Source organism: Barbatula barbatula (assembly GCF_947034865.1).
Source record: "Barbatula barbatula genome assembly, chromosome: 4".
Classification (NCBI taxonomy): domain Eukaryota; kingdom Metazoa; phylum Chordata; class Actinopteri; order Cypriniformes; family Nemacheilidae; genus Barbatula; species Barbatula barbatula.
This window is the reverse complement of record NC_136768.1, coordinates 1,993,623-2,013,920: the sequence shown is the minus strand read 5'-3', so window position 1 is coordinate 2,013,920 and position 20,298 is coordinate 1,993,623. Positions and strand designations below refer to the sequence as shown.

At 39.4% G+C, this 20,298-nt stretch overlaps 3 protein-coding genes across 3 annotated transcripts; 2 read left to right on the top strand and 1 right to left on the bottom strand.

Annotated features, from left to right (window-relative positions):
• Positions 1 to 136: 136 nt before the first annotated feature.
• LOC306893051 (clathrin coat assembly protein AP180) lies at positions 137 to 6,017 on the top strand. The gene is made up of 11 exons (XM_079454533.1): positions 137 to 1,004; positions 3,025 to 3,167; positions 3,360 to 3,435; positions 3,793 to 3,895; positions 4,157 to 4,250; positions 4,363 to 4,474; positions 4,578 to 4,684; positions 4,786 to 4,827; positions 5,505 to 5,566; positions 5,693 to 5,798; positions 5,887 to 6,017. Exons 1-10 carry the CDS (start codon positions 875 to 877, stop codon positions 5,700 to 5,702), a joined length of 879 nt encoding a protein of 292 aa, XP_079310659.1. The 5' UTR covers positions 137 to 874; the 3' UTR covers positions 5,703 to 5,798; positions 5,887 to 6,017.
• On the top strand, positions 5,775 to 14,988 carry snap91b (synaptosome associated protein 91b; the record flags this gene model as incomplete). The annotated part of the gene is made up of 13 exons (XM_079454362.1): positions 5,775 to 5,798; positions 5,887 to 6,017; positions 6,096 to 6,175; positions 6,840 to 6,980; positions 9,011 to 9,109; positions 11,201 to 11,269; positions 12,957 to 13,088; positions 13,228 to 13,252; positions 13,351 to 13,417; positions 14,321 to 14,374; positions 14,452 to 14,556; positions 14,666 to 14,765; positions 14,851 to 14,988. 12 exons carry the CDS (start codon positions 5,775 to 5,777, stop codon positions 14,750 to 14,752), a joined length of 1,014 nt encoding a protein of 337 aa, XP_079310488.1. The 3' UTR covers positions 14,753 to 14,765; positions 14,851 to 14,988.
• On the bottom strand, positions 14,784 to 19,883 carry ccdc167 (coiled-coil domain containing 167). The gene is made up of 5 exons (XM_079454534.1): positions 19,789 to 19,883; positions 17,247 to 18,790; positions 16,720 to 16,814; positions 16,569 to 16,621; positions 14,784 to 16,486 (listed from the first exon to the last, which is right to left on the bottom strand). The coding sequence occupies exons 2-5, from the start codon at positions 17,295 to 17,297 to the stop codon at positions 16,374 to 16,376; spliced, it is 312 nt and encodes a 103-aa protein (XP_079310660.1). The 5' UTR covers positions 17,298 to 18,790; positions 19,789 to 19,883; the 3' UTR covers positions 14,784 to 16,373.
• Positions 19,884 to 20,298: the final 415 nt, after the last annotated feature.

The window sequence follows — 20,298 nt, the reverse complement described above, 5'->3', positions numbered from 1 at the left end:
AGGTCTGCCTATCAATGAGCAGAATGCAGACAGATTAACCGTGAACGCGCACAGATGCTTAAAGGTGCTTGCTGGCCAGACGCATCCCTTTAAGAGCCCGTTATATGCATCACCCGACCTGGTTCACAGACTACCGACAAACCAGGACCGTAAACTGTGAAACGAAAATAACCCAGTCCTACGCAATACAATATTTTAACCTGGAAACATTGCTGTGTTTTTAAACCCCCCATTTGAAAGGCTCGTAAAAGACACCATCGTCATCAGTATTTGACCGGAAGAGAAGGACACGGGGTTTGACCGACACTACGGGATACCGGATAGCATTTTCGTAGGAGATATATCGACGACAACTTTGAGTTTGATTTTTAAGCGTTTTAAGCGTATTTTTCTTCCGCTCGTGTTTGCAACACCCAGTCTGACGCAGGGCACACTTTGACGTTATCGGATTTAATAACTAAATAAAAACGATAGTTCTTCATATTCATTTTACTACTTATTTCCCGAGAGATCGTTATATACACGCGCTATTACTCGGCGTATGGGCGTTACGTAATAGTGGCGCTATCCAGGGTGCTGAAACAAACCCGTGCACACAGTTTACACTAAATCTGTAGACTTAATCGGACGATACATCAAGGTATATTATTGAAGAATTAAAAAAAATAATACCAATATTTTATATGTTACCGAATTTACATCAGTTCGTTCGTTTTGGTTGGATAGGAGAAGAAATCTAGTGGCAGTTTTAAAGGGCCAGTTTGTATTCCGTCTCTTTTTTCGTCGGCTAAAAGTCTATGCATCACGGCTGTCCTTCCCTTTTCCCCGGTGAGGTTGATTCTTGAGGTGGTTGTATAGACACCAGTGGGAGAAAATGTCGGGACAGACTCTGACGGATCGCATCGCTGCGGCGCAGTACCAGCTCACCGGGTCCGATGTAGCTCGTGCCGTTTGCAAAGCCACCACGCACGAGGTGATGGCGCCCAAGAAGAAGCATTTGGATTGTAAGTAAAGACGTTTCTGACATCCCTGTTTCGGCTCGACCACTACGCGGTGTCACTGCTGGAGCTGTTCGGTTCAGCACCAAACCAACGCGCTTTGCTCACATGTAGGCCTGTTGGTTTTTATATCAAATGTTTAGTATTTGTGGGTCTTCACTGGTTGTGTTGGTGGGATGGTATCTGGCTAATGGTAACCAGCAGAAGATTACAATCGTACGGGAATGAGGCCTAAAACACATCACATAAAGGCTGCATGGATTTAATCGTAGACCGCCTCATGATGGTATTTGTGATGGAAAGCATTTGAATTTGTATGTTTTTTGTCATGGTAGTGTGGCTGTTTTACCCTAAAATGAGCCAAGTGATTTGCATTTTGCATGCATTGACCCCATAAGACTATATAAATGAAATACAAAAACGTTACACTCTTAGCATTGTATGTTTGCATAATTGAAGATATTGTTAAAGGAAATTGACAGCAAAGGACAGTATAAGTGTCTTTATGTGGGTGTAGTAGGAAAAAATGAAAGAGGGAATGATCAAAGCACCTGCCATAGAATAGCCAGTAAATTGTGGTTAAAATGCATCTTCTCCTGCTTCGCCTGCGTTAAGCTGTGTGTCCTGTAGGAGAAGGCCTTCTGAATTATAAATCGATCAGCCAAAGCATGCATGTATTATTTACAAAGCCAAAGGTGAGGACGCTGGTATGCAAACACTGGAGGAATTGTAAGACGCATGTCTTAAAATCAGCATTGCCTGTCACACACAGAGGTCACACACAGGTGGACGTGTGATAATGTGTTTTGTGCTGGAGTGGTATCTTCCTGATATCAAAGCCCAGTGTTGGTTATTCTAAATTATTTAATTTGTAGATCAATTAAGCCCTGTTAAGCATGTCAGCCTGCTAATGCTAATTTGCCCATTCTAATAAAATAGCCTGATTATACTTTTATTATAGAAAATGTGTTTGCTTTTCAAAGTTTAATGAAGACGTTTGTCTTTTTGCTCCAGTCATTTGCGGGGTGGTGGTGAGGTTGTCATGGAAACTGAAGAAGATTGTTGGGCACGGGGAGGGGGGAGTGACATCATGATGATGTGGAATCGGTGGGCATGAGGAGGTCTTCATTCCTAGACAGATGGACAGTGTTTGCTTTGATGAATAGTTAAAAAATATCAAGATTTAGGTTATTATTAAAGATTAAGATTATAAGGTTGTGCTTGATGATTGTAATGTTTGCTAAATTCCCTTTTTAGATATGTTTTCCTAATAGTGTTTTGGCTTAGTTGGAATATCTGGAATAATATACACAACATCCTGATCATTGAACAGATTGTGTAGTCACCTAGCAAATGACCACTGCTTTCCTATAGCTCAGTGGTTGGAGCATGGTTGCAACTCCAAGGTCGTGGGCTCGATCCTAGGGGATTGCACATACTTTGAAACAAATGTATAGGATAATGCAATGTATGTGCATAAATGTAAATGTGACTGTATATGTGCTATGTTTCTGTAATCTGGTCTCTTTAAGCATGATATGTTGAGCAGTTTCATAATCCTGAAGAGTAGCACCTGCTCACATATTCATTGCCTATATAAGCGTATAGCCAACTCAAAAATGAGACTGTGTGTTATATGCTTGACTGTTTAGTGTTGTTACGTAGCGACATAATTTGTTTACTATATCTGTCAACACACACAGTGTGTTCTAATCTGTGCTATTCTTGGTTTAACTCTGCTGCAGTCTGTTTTCTAGAAGCCATTAGTAAAACATTATCATTTTGAAGACAGTGTGCTATTAAAGACAACCCCTAGTTGGGTGAATCTAACAAAACAGGTTGTCTGTGTCATATTTCTCTTCTAAATTAAAATAGATCTGGGTAATCTGTTGTTACAAAGCAGAGATCTTACAATTTAACCAGTCATATCAGATCTAATCTCAAATCTCAGGTATGTTTTTATTCTTCTATGTTCCCCTGGTTGTTGGTTGAGGTTGGTAAATGTATATGTTTCTATTGTGTTCAGATCTGATCTCATGCACCAATGAGACCAACGTCAACATCCCTCAGATGGCTGACACGCTGTTTGAGAGATCCACCAATGCCAGTTGGATTGTCGTGTTTAAAGCCCTCAGCACTACACATCACATCTGCATCTACGGCAATGAGGTGAGCTGTTGTATTCAACTTTTTTGCTTTTGTGTTTATTAAATATAAACACAACTGTAACAATACAATGCTATAACATAAAAAGCTATTCTTGCATGCTTCTGTATGATTTATGCTAAAAGCTTACAGTATAAATGTATAAAAACCATACATACATTTTTCAAGTTTTGTCCTTTTTACAATTCTCTACAGAGATTTATCCAGTATTTGGCCTCAAGGACTTCCTTGTTCAACCTCAGCAACTTCATTGACAAAACAGGCTCACACGGTGAGTTTGTGAATTTCTGTGTGTGTGTGTGTGTGTGTGTATGACCACGTGTGAGTTTGAAATACAACGACTTCCAAATTATTTTTCATAATACAGCATATGTGAAGAGTTTGTTTCCAAAATGAGTTCCGAAAAGTAAAAAAAATGTTTTTATTATGTAATCATGTTTATTTTGTTTCATTGTGTAAGTTAGCTGTATTCTTTAGTAATTAAATCAAAACAAACCAGGTGAAGTTTGATTGATAGTAATTGGAATGCACAATAAACAAAATGTTTATTTAATTTTTGGAAACACGCTCTTTATGTGTTCAATAGTTTTCCTGTGTTTCCTTTATTTCTTCCCTCTCTGTCTCTAAGGGTATGACATGTCGACATTCATCAGACGATATGCTCGGTACCTGAATGAGAAGGCGTATGCTTACCGCGCAATGGCCTTCGACTTTATCCGGGTTAAGAAGGGGTATGTCGATTGCTTCTAGAAATAGAAGTCTGATGGAAATCTGATTTTGGCATGGTCCAGACATAGGTTGCTCACATTATTATAGTAGATCACTTTAGTAAAGGTGTTTTGAGTGGAGAAGGGTAGGTGCCAGAAGATTGAGTGGAGTATTCAGTCATGTTTGCCAAAACTGCTTTGTTGGAACAGAAATGTCCCAGCGTTATGTAAGAATTTAAAATTTTCTTTATTCACCTTGAACCGTTCTCTCTTCTGTGTGCTCAGAGCTGAGGGTGTGATGAGGACTATGGCTCCTGACAAGCTCCTGAAGGCCATGCCCGCTCTGCAGACTCAGATCGACACACTGCTGGAGTTTGATGTGAGTAAAATCCTCCACATTCTTAAACATTCTGTATAGTCGTCCGATAATAAGTCTGACACTGTTAATGTCCTTCTGAACTTGTTCTATTTGCTGTATTGCATCATCCCAGGTTCATCCTAAAGATTTGAACAACGGGATCATAAATGCAGCCTTCATGCTTCTCTTTAAGGACCTGATCAAGCTCTTTGCCTCCTATAATGATGGCATCATCAATTTATTAGGCATGTGACAACATTAGACCGTCTAATGTGCAGTGCATCTTTATTTAGAGCAACTGTTTATTTTCTCTTGAATGTAATTGTGGGTGCGGTTGTGGTTATGCAGAGAAATATTTCAAAATGAAGAGGTCTGAATGCAAGGAGTCGCTGGAGATTTACAAGAAGTTTCTGACCCGTGTGACCAAGATCTCAGAGTTTATGAAAATTGCTGAGGTAGGCAAGCAAAGAGTAAAATTACAGTTACATTGTAATTTATATTGTAATATTTATATATTTCATTCTGATTATCATATAATTCTGTGCTTCTGCTGCAGCAAGTAGGAGTGGACAAGAATGATATTCCTGACATCTCTTATGTAAGTGAGCCACAAGACATCAGAACTCTTTTCAGGACATAAACACACTGTCAACTGTGTCTCAAGTGTGCCACTTTACAGCATTTAAACATTAGTGTGTTGCTGTCTCCTCATTAATATTTGGTTGAGTTGGATGTGTTGACTTCTTTATGTGTGGAGGGATAAGACCTTATAAAATAATATGTTATAGTTAGTGTAATCTGAGATCTTGACCCATCTCAACTGAGTATTGTAATTGCAACATCCACATGGGGATTCCCAGTGTCTTCACCCAGGAGTGGTGACCGACCTGGCGGATTCAGATAATGAAGACTGTCCCTTTAAAGACTGCCCGATCGATGAGCCGGTAACCATGGCGACTGATATGGGTCCCAGTTTGCATCTCAGTGCATTGCTTCTCAGTTCATTGCTGTTTTTTTTATCATTTCTGACATTGGTTAGTTAAATACTAAACACAATTTAGATGAGGTGGTCTCTCCACTCCTAATAATTGAAAGGGTACAGGAAGCAATACACTGAAGTTTTGTCTCACGGGTTCTGTGTTTGCTGTGGTGTGAGGAGGGTTTTTGTGTGCTGTTTTGTTGTTGGCATTTACTTTGGATTTCTAAGATATTATTATACATCAAATGTGATCTGATGGTTTTCTTCTACTCATATGTGCATGATTTATTGTTTAGGCTCCCAGCAGTATTCTGGAGTCTCTAGAGACACATATGAACAGCCTAGAGGGGAAAAAAGGGTACGGAACCTCTGAACTCACGCTAAATCAACTGAAATGTAAAATGTCTGGGCATGTAAATCGATTTTCAGAACTAACAGTTGAATATATTTCTGTTCTCTCTTTATTGGTCTCTTTGACATCCAGGGAAGGGTGAGTTAGCTTTTACAAAAAACATTTTAACGAGTTGTTTTTATATAAGATAACCTGTTCACTTATGTTGCACCCTATGTCCTCTAGGTCACCTACAAAGGTAAGAAGATACACATTTAATTGATTTACTCTTTTAGATTTTTTGTATCACATGTACTTTACATACACGTTGTTCTGTTTTGTTTTAGGGATCGCCCACCAATAACGTTTCTCCGACCTCCACCCCCGCCAAATCTGCTTCTGCTGTGCCCACTCTAGGGCCACCACCCACCGAGGCCACACCCGCTGAGGCCACGCCTGTTGCCGAGGCAGCCACTGAGTAATTGACTTGATTTAGTCAATTTTCACAACAAACTTTATTTCATATCTTGAAAATTAACGTCCATCTCTTGTGTAGTTCTCTGCTGGATCTGGACCCCTTATCTTCCTCTGGACATTCTGCAGGAGGCGCGTCAGCTGCTCCCACATCTTGGGGAGGTAAAGCATGAAAGAAATATACATACAAACATTTGAACTTTCTTCTGGAAAGGTTTTGCCATGAAATGAATTAATGATGTTCTCTTGACATGGTAACCAGACATCAAAAGCAGTATTAATACCTTTCTTCCCATCTATCTATCTATCTATCTATCTATCTATCTATCTATCTATCTATCTATCTATCTATCTATCTATCTATCTATCTATCTATCTATCTATCTATCTATCTATCTATCTATCTATCTATCTATCTATCTATCTATCTATCTATCTATCTATCTATCTATCTATCTATCTATCTATCTATCTATCTATCTATCTATCTTATCTATCTATCCTGTCTGTGATGTCACAACAGATCTGCTGGGGTCAGGTATGGCTCAGTGTTCTCCATATTGAGTTCTGATGTGTTAAATGTCTCATCCACATTCGTAAACATTTTAAAGACTTGTTATAGTTCATTTTCAGAACCGAGATCGTAGTATACAACAATTGTGTGCATTGTATAGCAGACCTAGTTAAAACCCATTAAGAGTATAAATCTATTTTTTACTCAGTCTCTCTCTTTCTCTCTTATGTTGTTTGGTTCTCTCTTTTCCCTGGTTATCTGTTTATTTGCGTCTCGGTTTATATTGTTTCACCGGGGGGCGTGGCTATGCAGAAATAGGCTCGCTTACTACAGAGACTCTCCTTCCTGACCCAACCCCTGCCGTAGACTCCAACTCCTCAGCCACGCCCACCACCACAGTCACAGAGGCAGCCGCTTCAGTGGCTCCTCCCCCCTCAGCGGATCTCCTCGGAGGTCAGTAGTGAGGTTTCTTCCTTAAGAAGATATTTCTGGTGGAATGGCTGTGCGACATTCTGAACCAGAGCTACATTCTAGCAGACACTAAAAGATTCACTGTTTCATTCATGGTGTTTGTGATTATGTCTGTAATCCCCATTGCTGCATTTTGTCTTGTGGTCGTGCTGCTGTAGAAGTCTAGAGCTTCTCATCCATATTCCTGCACTTTTTCCATTTTCCATTCAAATTATATCAATCTGCACAAGATCTGATGTCTGTGAATTATTCTTATGTGCTTTTGCAATCTGCACAGTAAGAATGATCATGCTATATTACAGTTTTTCTCCATTGGTTTGGCTCATTTCTTGAAAAAGAAATTACATTCTCAAAATTCTAAGATAATTTGGCAAAACAGTCTTACAGTTCAGCACAACACTATAGCTCACTTGCAAAAGCTAACATCTCTCCCAAAACTGTTCACTCATGCTTCAAAACTAAATTCCTTTCCCATATAAACAGTCAGTTCCACGAAAATGACAAAGATCCTTCTCAATTGCTTTGGCTCATTTCTTGAAACAGACCAGACGTTCTCAAAACTCTTAATGCGTTTGCCAAAATAGTGTGGATGGTTCAGCACAACACCATGGTTTACCTGCAAAAGCTCATATCTCTCCCAAAACAGTTCACTCATGTGTCAAAACTAAATTTCTTTCTCATTTAAACAGTCAGTGCCCCCAAAATGCTTCGTCCCTTTGGCATTGTGTAAGCACTGCAAGTCAGAATATTTAGATGTTTTGTCACTATGCCAGAGGACCATTGAAACATCCCTCATGTCCACCTTTCAGTCTTAGCCCCGTCCTTCATTGACAATGGTTACTGTACTCATATTGTAGGTGAGGCCCTACAAGACCTCTCTCATTTTCAGGGATCAAATCAAAATGAAGGCGGTCCAAGAAAAGAAGGAGCTTCTGTGTATTTTATGGGCCAGGACTGGGGATGTGAGTGGCCACACCATTCTCAGATATGGCAGCACACATAGTTGTATTGCCCCACTCGCTAGCCTGGGACATCCACCGTGGCCCGGTGGCCAATAATATTACGGCCACGTCTTCGGCACTGAGATTCGAACCGGCAACCTTCTGATCACAAGCCGAACGCTCTGACCACCAGTCTGACCTTCGAATCTCAGTGCCAGCAGGTCACGACTGAAGTGCCGTTGAGTTAGTCAAGTTCTAGTTTCACCTGACTGTCAATTGCTGTAATAAATTTATAAAATGTTCCAAGGGATTCATATATGGTATTCATGGTATTATGGTCTTGACTAATTTTGACAATTGAACAGACTATTTTGCATATGATGACTTATACAATGAAATGACGCTGAAACGTTTTGGAGCGAACAACCATTAGACTGAGAATCGACAATCAGTTTAGATCAACAAGATCAATTCACTTGGAAATTGTGCTAAATGTAGGCTACCTGTACTTAATCATTTGCAAAGATGTAGCGAGACATTTACACATGTATTTAGACATTTGCAATTTGATCAAATGAATGAGAAATTCCATTCTGTTGTAAACAATTGCCAAGTTGTTTGGAGGTTTGTCCATGTTGTTTTGAGAATGTAATTTCTGTTTCAAGAAATGAGCCAAACCAATGGAGAAAAACTGTAACATTTCTGTAGTGCATGATTTATTTGCCGAAATATAAAAACCTGATTCATCTTTTAAACAATGCTTCTTTTTTGGATAACCTTAGGTTGCATTGGAAGCATGGAATATTCTCAGAAACATGTAAATTACATTGTGAATGTAATTTCATGTTGACTTAAAGATATATTATTTTTAGATTTGGCTGAACTGGAATGAAGTGGGACACCTCTTGTTCCTGATATCATTGAAACTTTATTCTAATTTTGTATTTTCTAAAAAATATTGAAAATTTTCTTTAAAACTCTTTGCGTGACATTGAAATCTTTCTTTCTCTCCCTCTTATCCCCGTTCTCTTCCTCTTAACATTCTCGATCTGGCCCTCACATGTGCTCCAGATGTATTTGCGGCCCCTGCAGCTGAAACAGCTGCTGCTGCAGAGGGTGGGGCTGCAGCGAGCACACCCACCCCTGCTGTCGACAGTACAGTTGCAACCGGTGGGTGACAGAAGTTTAAATGTGTCTATGTGATAATAGTGTGTGTGTGTGTGTTTGTGTTTGTGTTTGTGTCTTTGTGTGTGTGTGTGTGTGTGTGTGTGTGTGTGTCTGTCTGTGTGTCTGTCTGTGTGTGCGTGTGTGTGTGTGTGTGTGTGTGTGTGTGTGAGTGCGTGGGTGCGTGCGTGCGCCGCGCGCGCTCTCTAAATCCCTTCCTTTTGAGTTGGGTGTTGCCATTGAGATTGATGTCTGCGTTACAAGGCCGATACTCTTTAAATACTGAAGTTAGTCAGTATCCATGAGGATTATTGCAGCAACGATGATGAGGGTCTCCGGTCTAGTGGTCTATTCTTCTGTTCTTCTGCTTTTTTCCCTCTAAAGTTTCATTCCTGAGGACAACTCTAAATAATAAATGATATAATAATTAAGGCCTAGTAGATGTTCTCCGACGTTTATCCTCTTCTCCTGGTAGACCCCTTTTCTCCAGCGACCGGTACAGCAGATACCTCCCTGCAGTTGGACCTGTTCTCCATGCAGCCAGTAGATGACAGTAATTCCTTCTTTAGCTCAGTGTCGCCCCCTTCTGGTCATAAATCCACTGCTGTCACCACCACTACCACCAGTACTGTAGTCCCTGCTGTCTCCCCAGCTCCAACGGTAGACCTGTTTGCTGGTAAACCCTTTAGGACAGTTTTTTGTTTGTGGTGAAAATCTCTGTGTTCTTTGCAAAGATGTTTTTCAACCATTAAATGTACAAACTTTGTCACTGAATGTATACCATGATCAAGGGTGTAACTTTGGTTTGAGAAGTGGGTGGGACAAAAAATGGATTTGAATCCTATCACAAATTCAATATACCTATGTTTTTATGTGTTTTCATCCAAAAAGTGATTGAAAACAATCTTTCAGTGATCTATTTGAAGAGTGTGCACTCGAACGCGCGCATCGACAGAGGCAGACTCTCTGTGTCCTCAGTGGGGATGACAGCGTTTGGTTAAAAAATCATTGCAAACTAATTTAAAAGCGAGGGGGACACGAACGGGATCATGTCCCCCCCGTCCTCAGTAGAAATTACACCCCTGACCACGATCATCTTTGCCATAGCATAGAGATAGACAGTAAATGTTTGTTATAAACTTATGCTAAGACATGGTTTAGTTTGGGCCATTTTATAGTTTGATCAGTTTAGCTTGGTTTGCATTTCCATTTGACGTTGTTTTAAACATTACATGTTTATATGTTTGTATATGTGTTCTCGTCTGTAGGTTTTTTTGATCCCATGCAAGATTCATCTGTTCCCAAAAGAGACCCAAATCCCAGTCTAGATTTGTTTTCAGCAGGTACACACAGCACTGCATGCATCCTTCCATTGATTCCCTCCCTCGCTCGTACATTGTTTTTACTCGCTTCTGTCCTTGGCCACTCAGTGTGTGCCAAATTTGCTTCTGTCCTGAGGCAGCCAAAGGAACTGTGATTTCTTTCCATTCCTGGGGCTTCATTCACATCTCTGTCTCATTTTGACCAGATTTTACAGATCTTCATTTTATCATTCTCGCTTTTCATTTTGTCTATAAATGGGAATTTGTCAGTATGAAAACTTCCAAGCATCAAAACTGAGGGCAGATTTAGTGTTTAAAATGTATATTCACAGTAGAGGGTAGTTCAACAAAGTAACTTTTCCAAAACATAGTTCAACTAAACACGGTTCCTGTGCTCCAGATGTGTTTCGTCCACCCGCCCCTGCTCCATCTGCCCCCATGAGCTGGCCAGACAGTGGGTCAAATCTGGACCTGTTTGGGGGTTGGTAACTGGTTTGATTTGCTTGCCGTGAGCAGATGGCTGCTGTGGATTGTGTTTTTAAATAATGTAGTTCTGATGGTAAATGGACATCAGGTGGAGGTTGTGGAAGAAATGTAGGAAAAAAACATGTAAATGATGTGTGTTTGTGTGAATTAGTTTGTGAATGTCTATATGCAATTTGTGTGATCATGCACTCTTTTTCTTTCTCTCTCAGTGATTTGGCTCATTATAAACTTTTTTACCCACATGCTGCGTTTACGTTTTGTCTGGTCGTGGATGAAATGGGTTCTTCAGACTCCACAGGTGCAGGTGAGGCCAAACCGGCCGCCCAGACTGCGGCTCCAGGAGGAGATCTGATGTCAGGTATATCATCTGCGACTGCATGATTGCCTTTGTCTCTGGTTTTAACATTGAACATTTTTACTTTTCATTTGTTTTATTGTGGTCACATTTTTATAAAGTGTTTTAAACAAAAGTCACATTTAAAGACATTTAAACATATATTATATCATATATGGAACTTGTGGCTTTCGACAGATACAGTGGCCCCCAAAAATATATCACACATGAAAAAGTGCATTGACAAACTTTATTCCAGATGATCCTCAATGTACATATTGTATATTGCCCATATACCTTTTGGGGTCACTGTATGACTTCATGTATTTTACATTCATTAGACCTGTGTATGTGTGTATGTAAGGGTTATCTATATGTCCAGACACAGTTTAGCGATACTTACGTGCCGTTTTTGCCGAATTGAGTTTCTGTGCACATTACCTCTCAGTTTGAAATGTGATCCGTGTTTCTACCACCATGTTTCATTTATTTACTTTCAACTTTGCTGTAAATGGACTGAGAATGCATTCTTCTCACTGCTTAAATCTGCTCTTTCTCTTCATTCACTCTCTCTTATACTCATCTTCATCTGACACTTATTTGCCTGTTCATTTCTATTTCAATGTTTCATATTCCCTTTCTTTATAATTTTCTTCCTTATTTTCCTTTCTCTCTCTCTCTCTCTCTCTCTCTCTCTCTCTCCCGCTCGCTCTCTCTCCCTCTCTCCCTCTCTCCCTCTCTCCCTCTCTCGGGTCATTGCTTGCTCCCTCCTGTGCTACTGGTGAGTTATGATGCTTCTACACCGGCTGCTATCCCACAATGCATTGTTACATTTCAGAACAGTCCCAGTGCTTCAATTAAATCATCTTAACGTCTGTTAGCCAAGCTAGGATTTAGGAATAGGATGATGGATGGACTGTGAATTTGATCTATGATGTGTTATTAACGTTTACGATGATATGGATCAATGTGTGTAGCCTATATGAAGGAACTAATAAACCTGTAAATGAAAACAAAAGGTACAAAAGTATATTAAACAGAGCTGTACAGTAATAAAACATATTCTTAGCCTGTTTCACACCACATGCATACTGTAAGTGATGGATATTTATTTTGTTTTACATTTACATTTAGTCATTTAGCAGACACCTTTATCCAAAGCGACTTAAAAAGAATTCAAAGAGCAATAGTACGATAGGTGCTAATACAAAGTTGCTAGATTCAACAAAAGCTAGACCACTACCTGTTGAGAGAAAGAGAGAGGTACAGTGTTTTAGCCGTTGTTTTTTTGTGTGTCATCACCTATATTTCCGTTTTCACTGCATACAACAGATGCTGAGCCTGTTTTTGACTGTAGAATTTCAGAAATCATGTTATTTCAGTAGATAATCACAGTTTTACAACACGTTCACACTTACATATTGCTTATATGAGCTGTGTGAAACACTACAGGTTACACTTTAAATGTATTGATGGATGTGTGATTACTAACTGCGTTTTTGTAGATATGTATCTAAAGATGTAATATTGTTCTTGTGGTATAATGTATTTTATTAGATTATAACATCTAGCTGTCTTCTTTGGTGTTATCTCTGATGTTCACTTTAATTGGTTGCCATGGCAATATATATCCATGTCTGATGTTAGCATGTGCTTTAGGCCCTGTTTGGGTTACTGTTCAAATCATTGTGTTCCTCTTACTCCCTTGAAGCTTTTGATGGATTGGGTGATGTGCTCATGCCAGCCATGGCCCCCCAGGCGATGGGGGCATCACCCATGACCAACTCGCCAGTCAAACCCATGGGAGGAGGCCTAGACTCAGCAATGGCTAACATGGCCAGCAGTACGTTTCCAACATCTTTTAATAATTCACAAACCCAGAATCATAGTCAACATAGAGGAAATAGGAAAATATGTACTTTTACATGTTAAAGAGAATTTGAAACTAATGAATGCGTGTCGTAATGTCCCTTTTTTTGCAGATCTGGCAGTTGGAAACCAGAAACCGTAAGACTCACTGTATCTTTCTTCAATGTATTTCCTTGCCTTGTTAAATCAAAGATTAATCTTTGTGTCCGTCCCTGCTTTAATTCGATCTCTCATAGGGGTGAGGCAGCCGGAGGGGCAAACTGGCAAGCACAGGTACCCACCCCTAATTGGGGCGTTGCAATGGTAAATGTTGTATTGTTCTGTAAACCTGAAGCATGGGGTGGAGTTGCATGGCTTTGAGCGGAATGGTGAGGAGCCAATCACTAGTGTTCTCTTCGAACATTCTGGTGCTCTGTTGAAAAAAAGGACTAAAGTGACACAGCTTTTAAAGAAATACTTTTTTCCATCAAACAGCTAGACTTGAACATTAGAGTTGGTTTAGAGTTTTTGACCTGTTTGCTGTGACATGCTTTCTTGCCTCCACTGTTTTTGAAATGGTCCTCACTTCAGAATACAAGATCCATGGGGACAAGGTTGGATCCAGATCCAACTCCTCCCACTTTTATTTATTTAGCCGCAGTTTGGAGAGTAAGTTGTTCGTGGTCTCCAACGTTTGCACTTATCAATGTCATAATTTAGTGTTAGCCTTTAAGTAATGATCACAGTTAAACATTTGTCAACCCAAACCCCTACCCTAAACCTCATAAAATCAGTTATTAAAAATACCCTGAGCTTAACCAGAAACCAAATCTAATAAAATATGTAGTTACGATTAGAGTTTGTCTTCTGCAACTTCAGTTATGAATCAATGCGGACATGGTAGAGCAACAACACAAGGATGACGTGAAATCTGTCGACCAATTCAAACGCAGTGGAAAGAGACTGAATGGAAAGGGAGGAAACTGGATCTGGATCCTACCTTGCCCCCCTGGATGTAGCGTTCTGCAGAGAGGAGTTACTGCTGTTTTCTGTGCTTCTGAACAATAATGCATGAACACTCTCCTATTATAATACATTCAAATCACCCTTCCCCTATGTGTCGATTTGCCTGCCGAGTCTGTGTGTCGTAGAGTCGATACTGTGCGATGTTGTCATGTTCTGTGTAGTTTGGTGATAATATCTCCCCCATCCCACCCACCCACTTAGACTTACCCTTGTGGGGTCTCTCCTATCTTGGGATCCCCGTTACTGTTTGGCATGGTAAGAGTGTGTTTATTTGTACGTGCGTGTAGGCCTATGTGTTACTTTCTTACTCACTGTCTCTCTGTCAATCACAGCCTGGAGGGGGAGCCCCGCAAATGATGCCTGGCTCACCGATGATGGCCGGCCAACAACCAATGATGAGGCCACAGTTTCCTGCCACAGGAGCTTCTGGACAACCGGTACAAAATGCATACTGATCTGAATACCTCTATGAGGTGTATATTTAAAGAAATTGTACATCTCATCACACTTATTTGCATAGATAAACTTGAAGCTTTTCCTTCACAGATGTCTCCAGGAGTGGCCCAGAGTCCCAGGAGGCCCCCTCCTCCGAAAGATCCCCTCGCTGACCTCAATATAAAAGACTTCATGTAGATGAGCAGCTGGTGTAAGTTTCAGGACAGGTAGAGCACATGAGGTTTTTTTTGCCAAATAGAAGAACCTATGAAAAAGTTTTCTTTTCTTTTTAGCAGATGTCACACTTATCGTGCAGCCCTGATGAAACAGACGCGTGTACTCACTCTCTTCCATTCATCAGATTCAAGACCCCGACTCCTCTCTTTCTCTCCCCTTCTGTCTGTTGTTGTAGCACAAATCGTGAACGTGACTAAGTATGTGTCTGTATGTGTGTTTGTATTTCAATGTTCTCAGTTACTTCAGATCTATATATTTAAAAATACTACGAAACGTGAAGAGTAACGGCATATGCATTTCCTGAACGTGTATCTGCGGGTCTCCCAATGATAGATGTGCATTCTTTTACTCCTGGCTCGCTTTCCACGGGAAATCAAATGAAAAGTGTGATGTTTTCTGTGGATTTTTTCTTTTTTGCTGTGGTAAATATGGCTGGGCCGATTTGTGTCATCATCAGTGAAGTATTACTTATCGCTTTGTCCATAGATCTTCTGTGGGAACACAAATGAATATCAGTGTATCACAGGTAAAACTAGCGTCTCATGCACTGTTTTTATCAATGCCCTGATTTGACCCATTTTTTGAATCTATCGATTGTGAGTTACATGCAACATGTGACTATTTAATGAAACTACATATGCATTTTAGAATATTTTAATGACAGATGGTTTTGAATATCATTAGTCTTTATTTTCAGATAAAAAGTTGACTATATTTTAGTTATATCAGACGTTTACTTTACTACATGGCTAGTTCTATCCAATTTGTAAAACATTTGTGAACATCACAAAACATGAAGGCACTCTCTGAGCCGATACTCTGTGGTTAATCCTGCAAGTGTATTATCATAAAACCACCATTAAATCCTTAGCTCTTCAGATGGGATTGAGACTAATTTGATTCTGTAAGCAGCAGGATTACTTTGGTAGTTTATAGTACATCAGTCTGAATATCCTTAATTTGAAAATAAGTGACTGTACTGAAACGTATCTTCTAAAAGTATCTAGGAATTCAGATGGCAGAACAGCAGTCTGATGGGACAGTATTGCGTTTTATTGATAGCTGGTTTTTATTTCAATTGAATATTTTGTTGATACATTTTATTTTTGGATGGAATTACACCCTCTGCCCCACCCCACCTTTGTGCATGTTAGTCCTGTTGAAATGCAATAAACAGTGATCCGTAAAGAGAAGTCAGCGAGTCATTGCTGGGTCAAGTGTTTGACAGTTCACGTTTAAAAATACAACTTCACACATTTACATTGTTCAGCATGAACTGAACTGAGCTTACTTATAATTTACTTACAATGTACAGTAGCAGTTACAAGTGGCACTTTTAAAACACAACCTCTTAACATAACCTATTCTGTTCCCCTCTCGGAAGGGAACAGTACAAGCGTCTCATAATGTCCACTTGCTTTACAATAAGGCGAGGGCAAAACAACTTTAAGGCCGAGCTGAAGATGGCATGTTGTATTAATGGATGAGACAAAAGGAATGAACCCCTCAACCTCCGAACAATGGTACCGGCTAGAAAATGGCGAGTGGGTGTTTTTGGCACATCTTCCCATATTTCAGTCCCTTATATGAAAGAAAGTGTCTTAATATAGTAGAAAATAGCGCTGATGGCCAACAAAGCGACAGAGAGCATCATGTTTTTCCTGTTCTCTCCTCTGAGCACCTGCAGCTCCTTTTCTGAAGAGAGAAAAACTAAATCACTTTCCTATACCAGGAATCCTAAGAGCATCACAATTATCCTTAAACATTAAAAACTCACCATATCTTTGTATTCTTTCATTCAATATGATCATTTCATCCTCCATGGCTTGCCTGTCAATGCATGAAAAGCAATGTTTGTCTTGTCTTCTAGTCATTGTTGATCAATGCAAGTTGTCTTTATCATTATGTGGACAAAAAGAGCCTTATACCTGTCTTCGTCTGAGAGTTGCTCTTCTCTCTGTCTGAACTCGGCTCTCTCCATGTGGTTTTTACAATGCAATCTGCGCTCCTCAATGCGGTCAATCTGGAGATAAAACCACACTATCAGCATCATACTACATATGACACATAATAATGCAGCATGCAATTAGACAGGATCTAAACATCAATCCTGAAATAGACAAAAAGACCCATTACAGAACTTCTTAACTTAATGGTTTAAATGGGTTCTATATGGTGGAATGTTAACTGGAAATGGGAACAAATAAATCACCCTCATTCTACTGGAATAAGGAACTGTGTAAGTTATAATGATGAAAATAATAATAGGAATTTGTACTTTGTATAGCAGGGATGGACACATAATATAGGTAATACGTATAAAATATAAAAAACGACATTGATTAAAACAACTACACTTTATTGTGTATTTTATCTTTAATAAGCATTTTGCTCAGTGCATGTGAAGTCACAGAATAGCATCAAACTAGTCAGTATACAAAACGATCACATTTACCTCACTTGCGACGCTTATTTTTTCTTTCGTGCCATTTTTTGATTTGCTCATTTTGTAATCTATAAGGTCTTTACTCTTACAGAACAGAAATCATGAGAATGCCAAATTCTTCCGCATATGATTCATATTCTTGCTCGGCGTTTCTTTACTATAACGAGATACATACTGCCCCCTGCAGTCTGGGAAGACATATTTACTGTCGTTCACATGCATCCAAATCACACGTTAGCCGAGTTTAGCTTTTATATAAAAACATCTATAAAAATGTCTTCAGGTAATTTAAGAGATACAATTTTAAGTTGAATTTAAATTCAACTTACATTGAACTATAAAAATATATAATTAATGTACAGCATTCTAACGAAAAGCTGTAAGATTATTGTGCAATAAAATCAATAATTATAGCTACTTATTGTCTAGACATTATTACTTACTTTTACTAATTTTTGTCCGGTGCTGTCTGTATTCGGACTTGTCTATTGTGGAGAACCATTCAAATAAATTTCCATGGGGCTTTCCACACTTGTAATTGTACACATAACAATGAATGACTTTGACTTTCAATTACATTTTTATTAGGGGACAGTAAGCAGACAATTACAAAATAGGAAATTTATTTTCAAAAGCTAAAACTTTATAAAACACGTTTTATGGTTAAAAACTATTAAAAAGAAATACAGTCTCTTGCTACTTTCTATTCAATGTAAATGTAAGGACTCCCACTACTGCCATTAGTGCAGCGCCACCAACTAGCAACACAGGAATATCAAAGAAAGAACTGGTGGGGGTTCCTGAAGTATATGTATTTGGAACTAGGCCTACACCCTCTAAAGATGATAATGTATGCTCTTGAGATATGTCAGTAGCATCACTGGACTCAAAGGTATAGGCCTCGTCTACGGGCGTAAGTGTAGAGGGTGGTGTCCGATGAAGTTCCTGTGGGGAAGGGAGATGTTCTAAAACCTGTGAAATTATTTCCGGTATGGGGACAGAGGCAAGGGTAAAGTCTGAAGGTTCAGACAGAAGAGCTGTATGAGTGAAAACGGACAGAGAGGTGTCATCCAGCTCAATCTCCTCCACAATTGGGTCTTCCACACACATCAGCATTTCCACAGTCTCTGGAGGTCTGAGATCTGATTCGGCTTCAATCTCCGCCCTCAATTCAGCCAGCTCCTTTTCACTGCCTGGCATGCTCAGTGTGCTGGTCTGGAGGTCCTCCTTCTCCTCCTCTGATTCCACCCGACCTGCATGCCTCTAGATGGATGATGTCAGAGGTTGATGAGTGGTTCACACTTTGCTCCTCTGAAACCACGACTATCTCACTGGTTCCTAGATTTCGCACCTCTGGTTCCATATCGTTAAGAGATGCCCAGGACTCCACCAGTCTGTCGATCTGCCAGGGACCGGGGTCTCTTCTGCTCTGCTCCAGGCTTGGTTTGGGAGGTTTGGACACAACAAATTGTTCCTCAGACAGGTCTAAAGATACTTTACTGCCTTTAAGAAATCTGATTATCTTCCCCTGTCCTGTCTCTTTTCAGTTATTCCTGAAACGATATAAATGGTTTAGAAGAATAATTCATTTAATAACAATAAATAACAACAACGGCATGTAATGTTTTATTTTGTAACATTAATTTGCTATGGACATCACAAATAAATCTTATAGTCAACATGAAACCCCATGTGCTGATCTATGTATAGGCCTGTTCACACATTGTACAGTAAATGTGCAACCTATAAATATCTCCATCGGTTCCCATGAATGAAGAATGTCAGATATTTTACATCGCATGACAGAGGATCGTGGTTTAGTTCACGTATAGCCATAGCATATGCAGTACATAATGTACATATCTTTTTCAGGTCCACAGCAATATGTTTCCGCAATTTTATTTCCAGAACATACTATATCAGTTATTTCTGTCACTTATACTAAAGGACTGTAATTGTTCATTGTATACTTTTCCTTTCCAATCGACCAGTAAATACAAACATGCAAATAGCGATGGCCATTGGCCTCTGTCACAGCATGTTAAACCCTACTGTGGCGACACAGTAAAAGCATGTGCAGTGTCAACATTCAGATTGTCAGAAGATAGTAGACTAAAGCCCATCACAAAGTTCAAAGCGCTTAAAGGGATCAGATTTGCGATGCATACTCGGTATAGCATTTTAACTGTGACCTCTGAAAGACTTGAATGTGAACAACTGGAAAAAGTTAGAAAACATATCGGACAGCGTTTGTCAATTAGTCAGAAGAAAAGATGCCAGTGACCACTGGTCTGTTCAACAGAAATATTTGTGAACATGTTTGTCCGATATTTCCACACAGTCAATAATAATAAGACAATTGCTTGACAACAGAGCATTGTGGCAATTTAACCATAAGCCTTGTTTCTGGCTAATCTAATCTAGTTAACATTTTAACGCTTAGAAACTTTTCATTTGGGAGACAGTATACAACTATACATAAATGGTAGTAAAACCACAAAATTAAAAGAATATTAAATTATTTAAGGCAGCCATTGAAAACAGATCTTACCTTGTCCTCGCACAGGGGCTTTAATAAATACAGAGGAGGGGCCACTGGAATTTCGGGGCAAATAGGCAACAGCAGCAGCACTGCTGCAACAGAATGCAATCCAGCCCCTCCCACCCCGTCTACTACACCCCCACAGCCTCAGCCATTACACCTGGTCACATGTCAAAGTAAAAAAAACTCCAATAGTCCACACAGCTTCTCTGTTCCATATGAAGATTTTGACAAAAAAGCTGCTGTCTTATATTGTAGCATTGACTTTGGGTTGTTTTTTTTTAATTTTATTTAATAACAATAGAAATTAGATTGTTTTAGTTTTTTGTTTCACAATAATAGACAAGATAATTATTTTTTTACACGTCTTTCCAAATCAAAATATATTTTAAAAACACATCAAACTTTAAACATAACAACGGACAAATAGAGAATACTTCTCATTTGATTTATAATTTCCACCTGCAATGATTTTGAAAATTGCAAATTTTTGTTTATCAAAATTATTTTTATATTAGG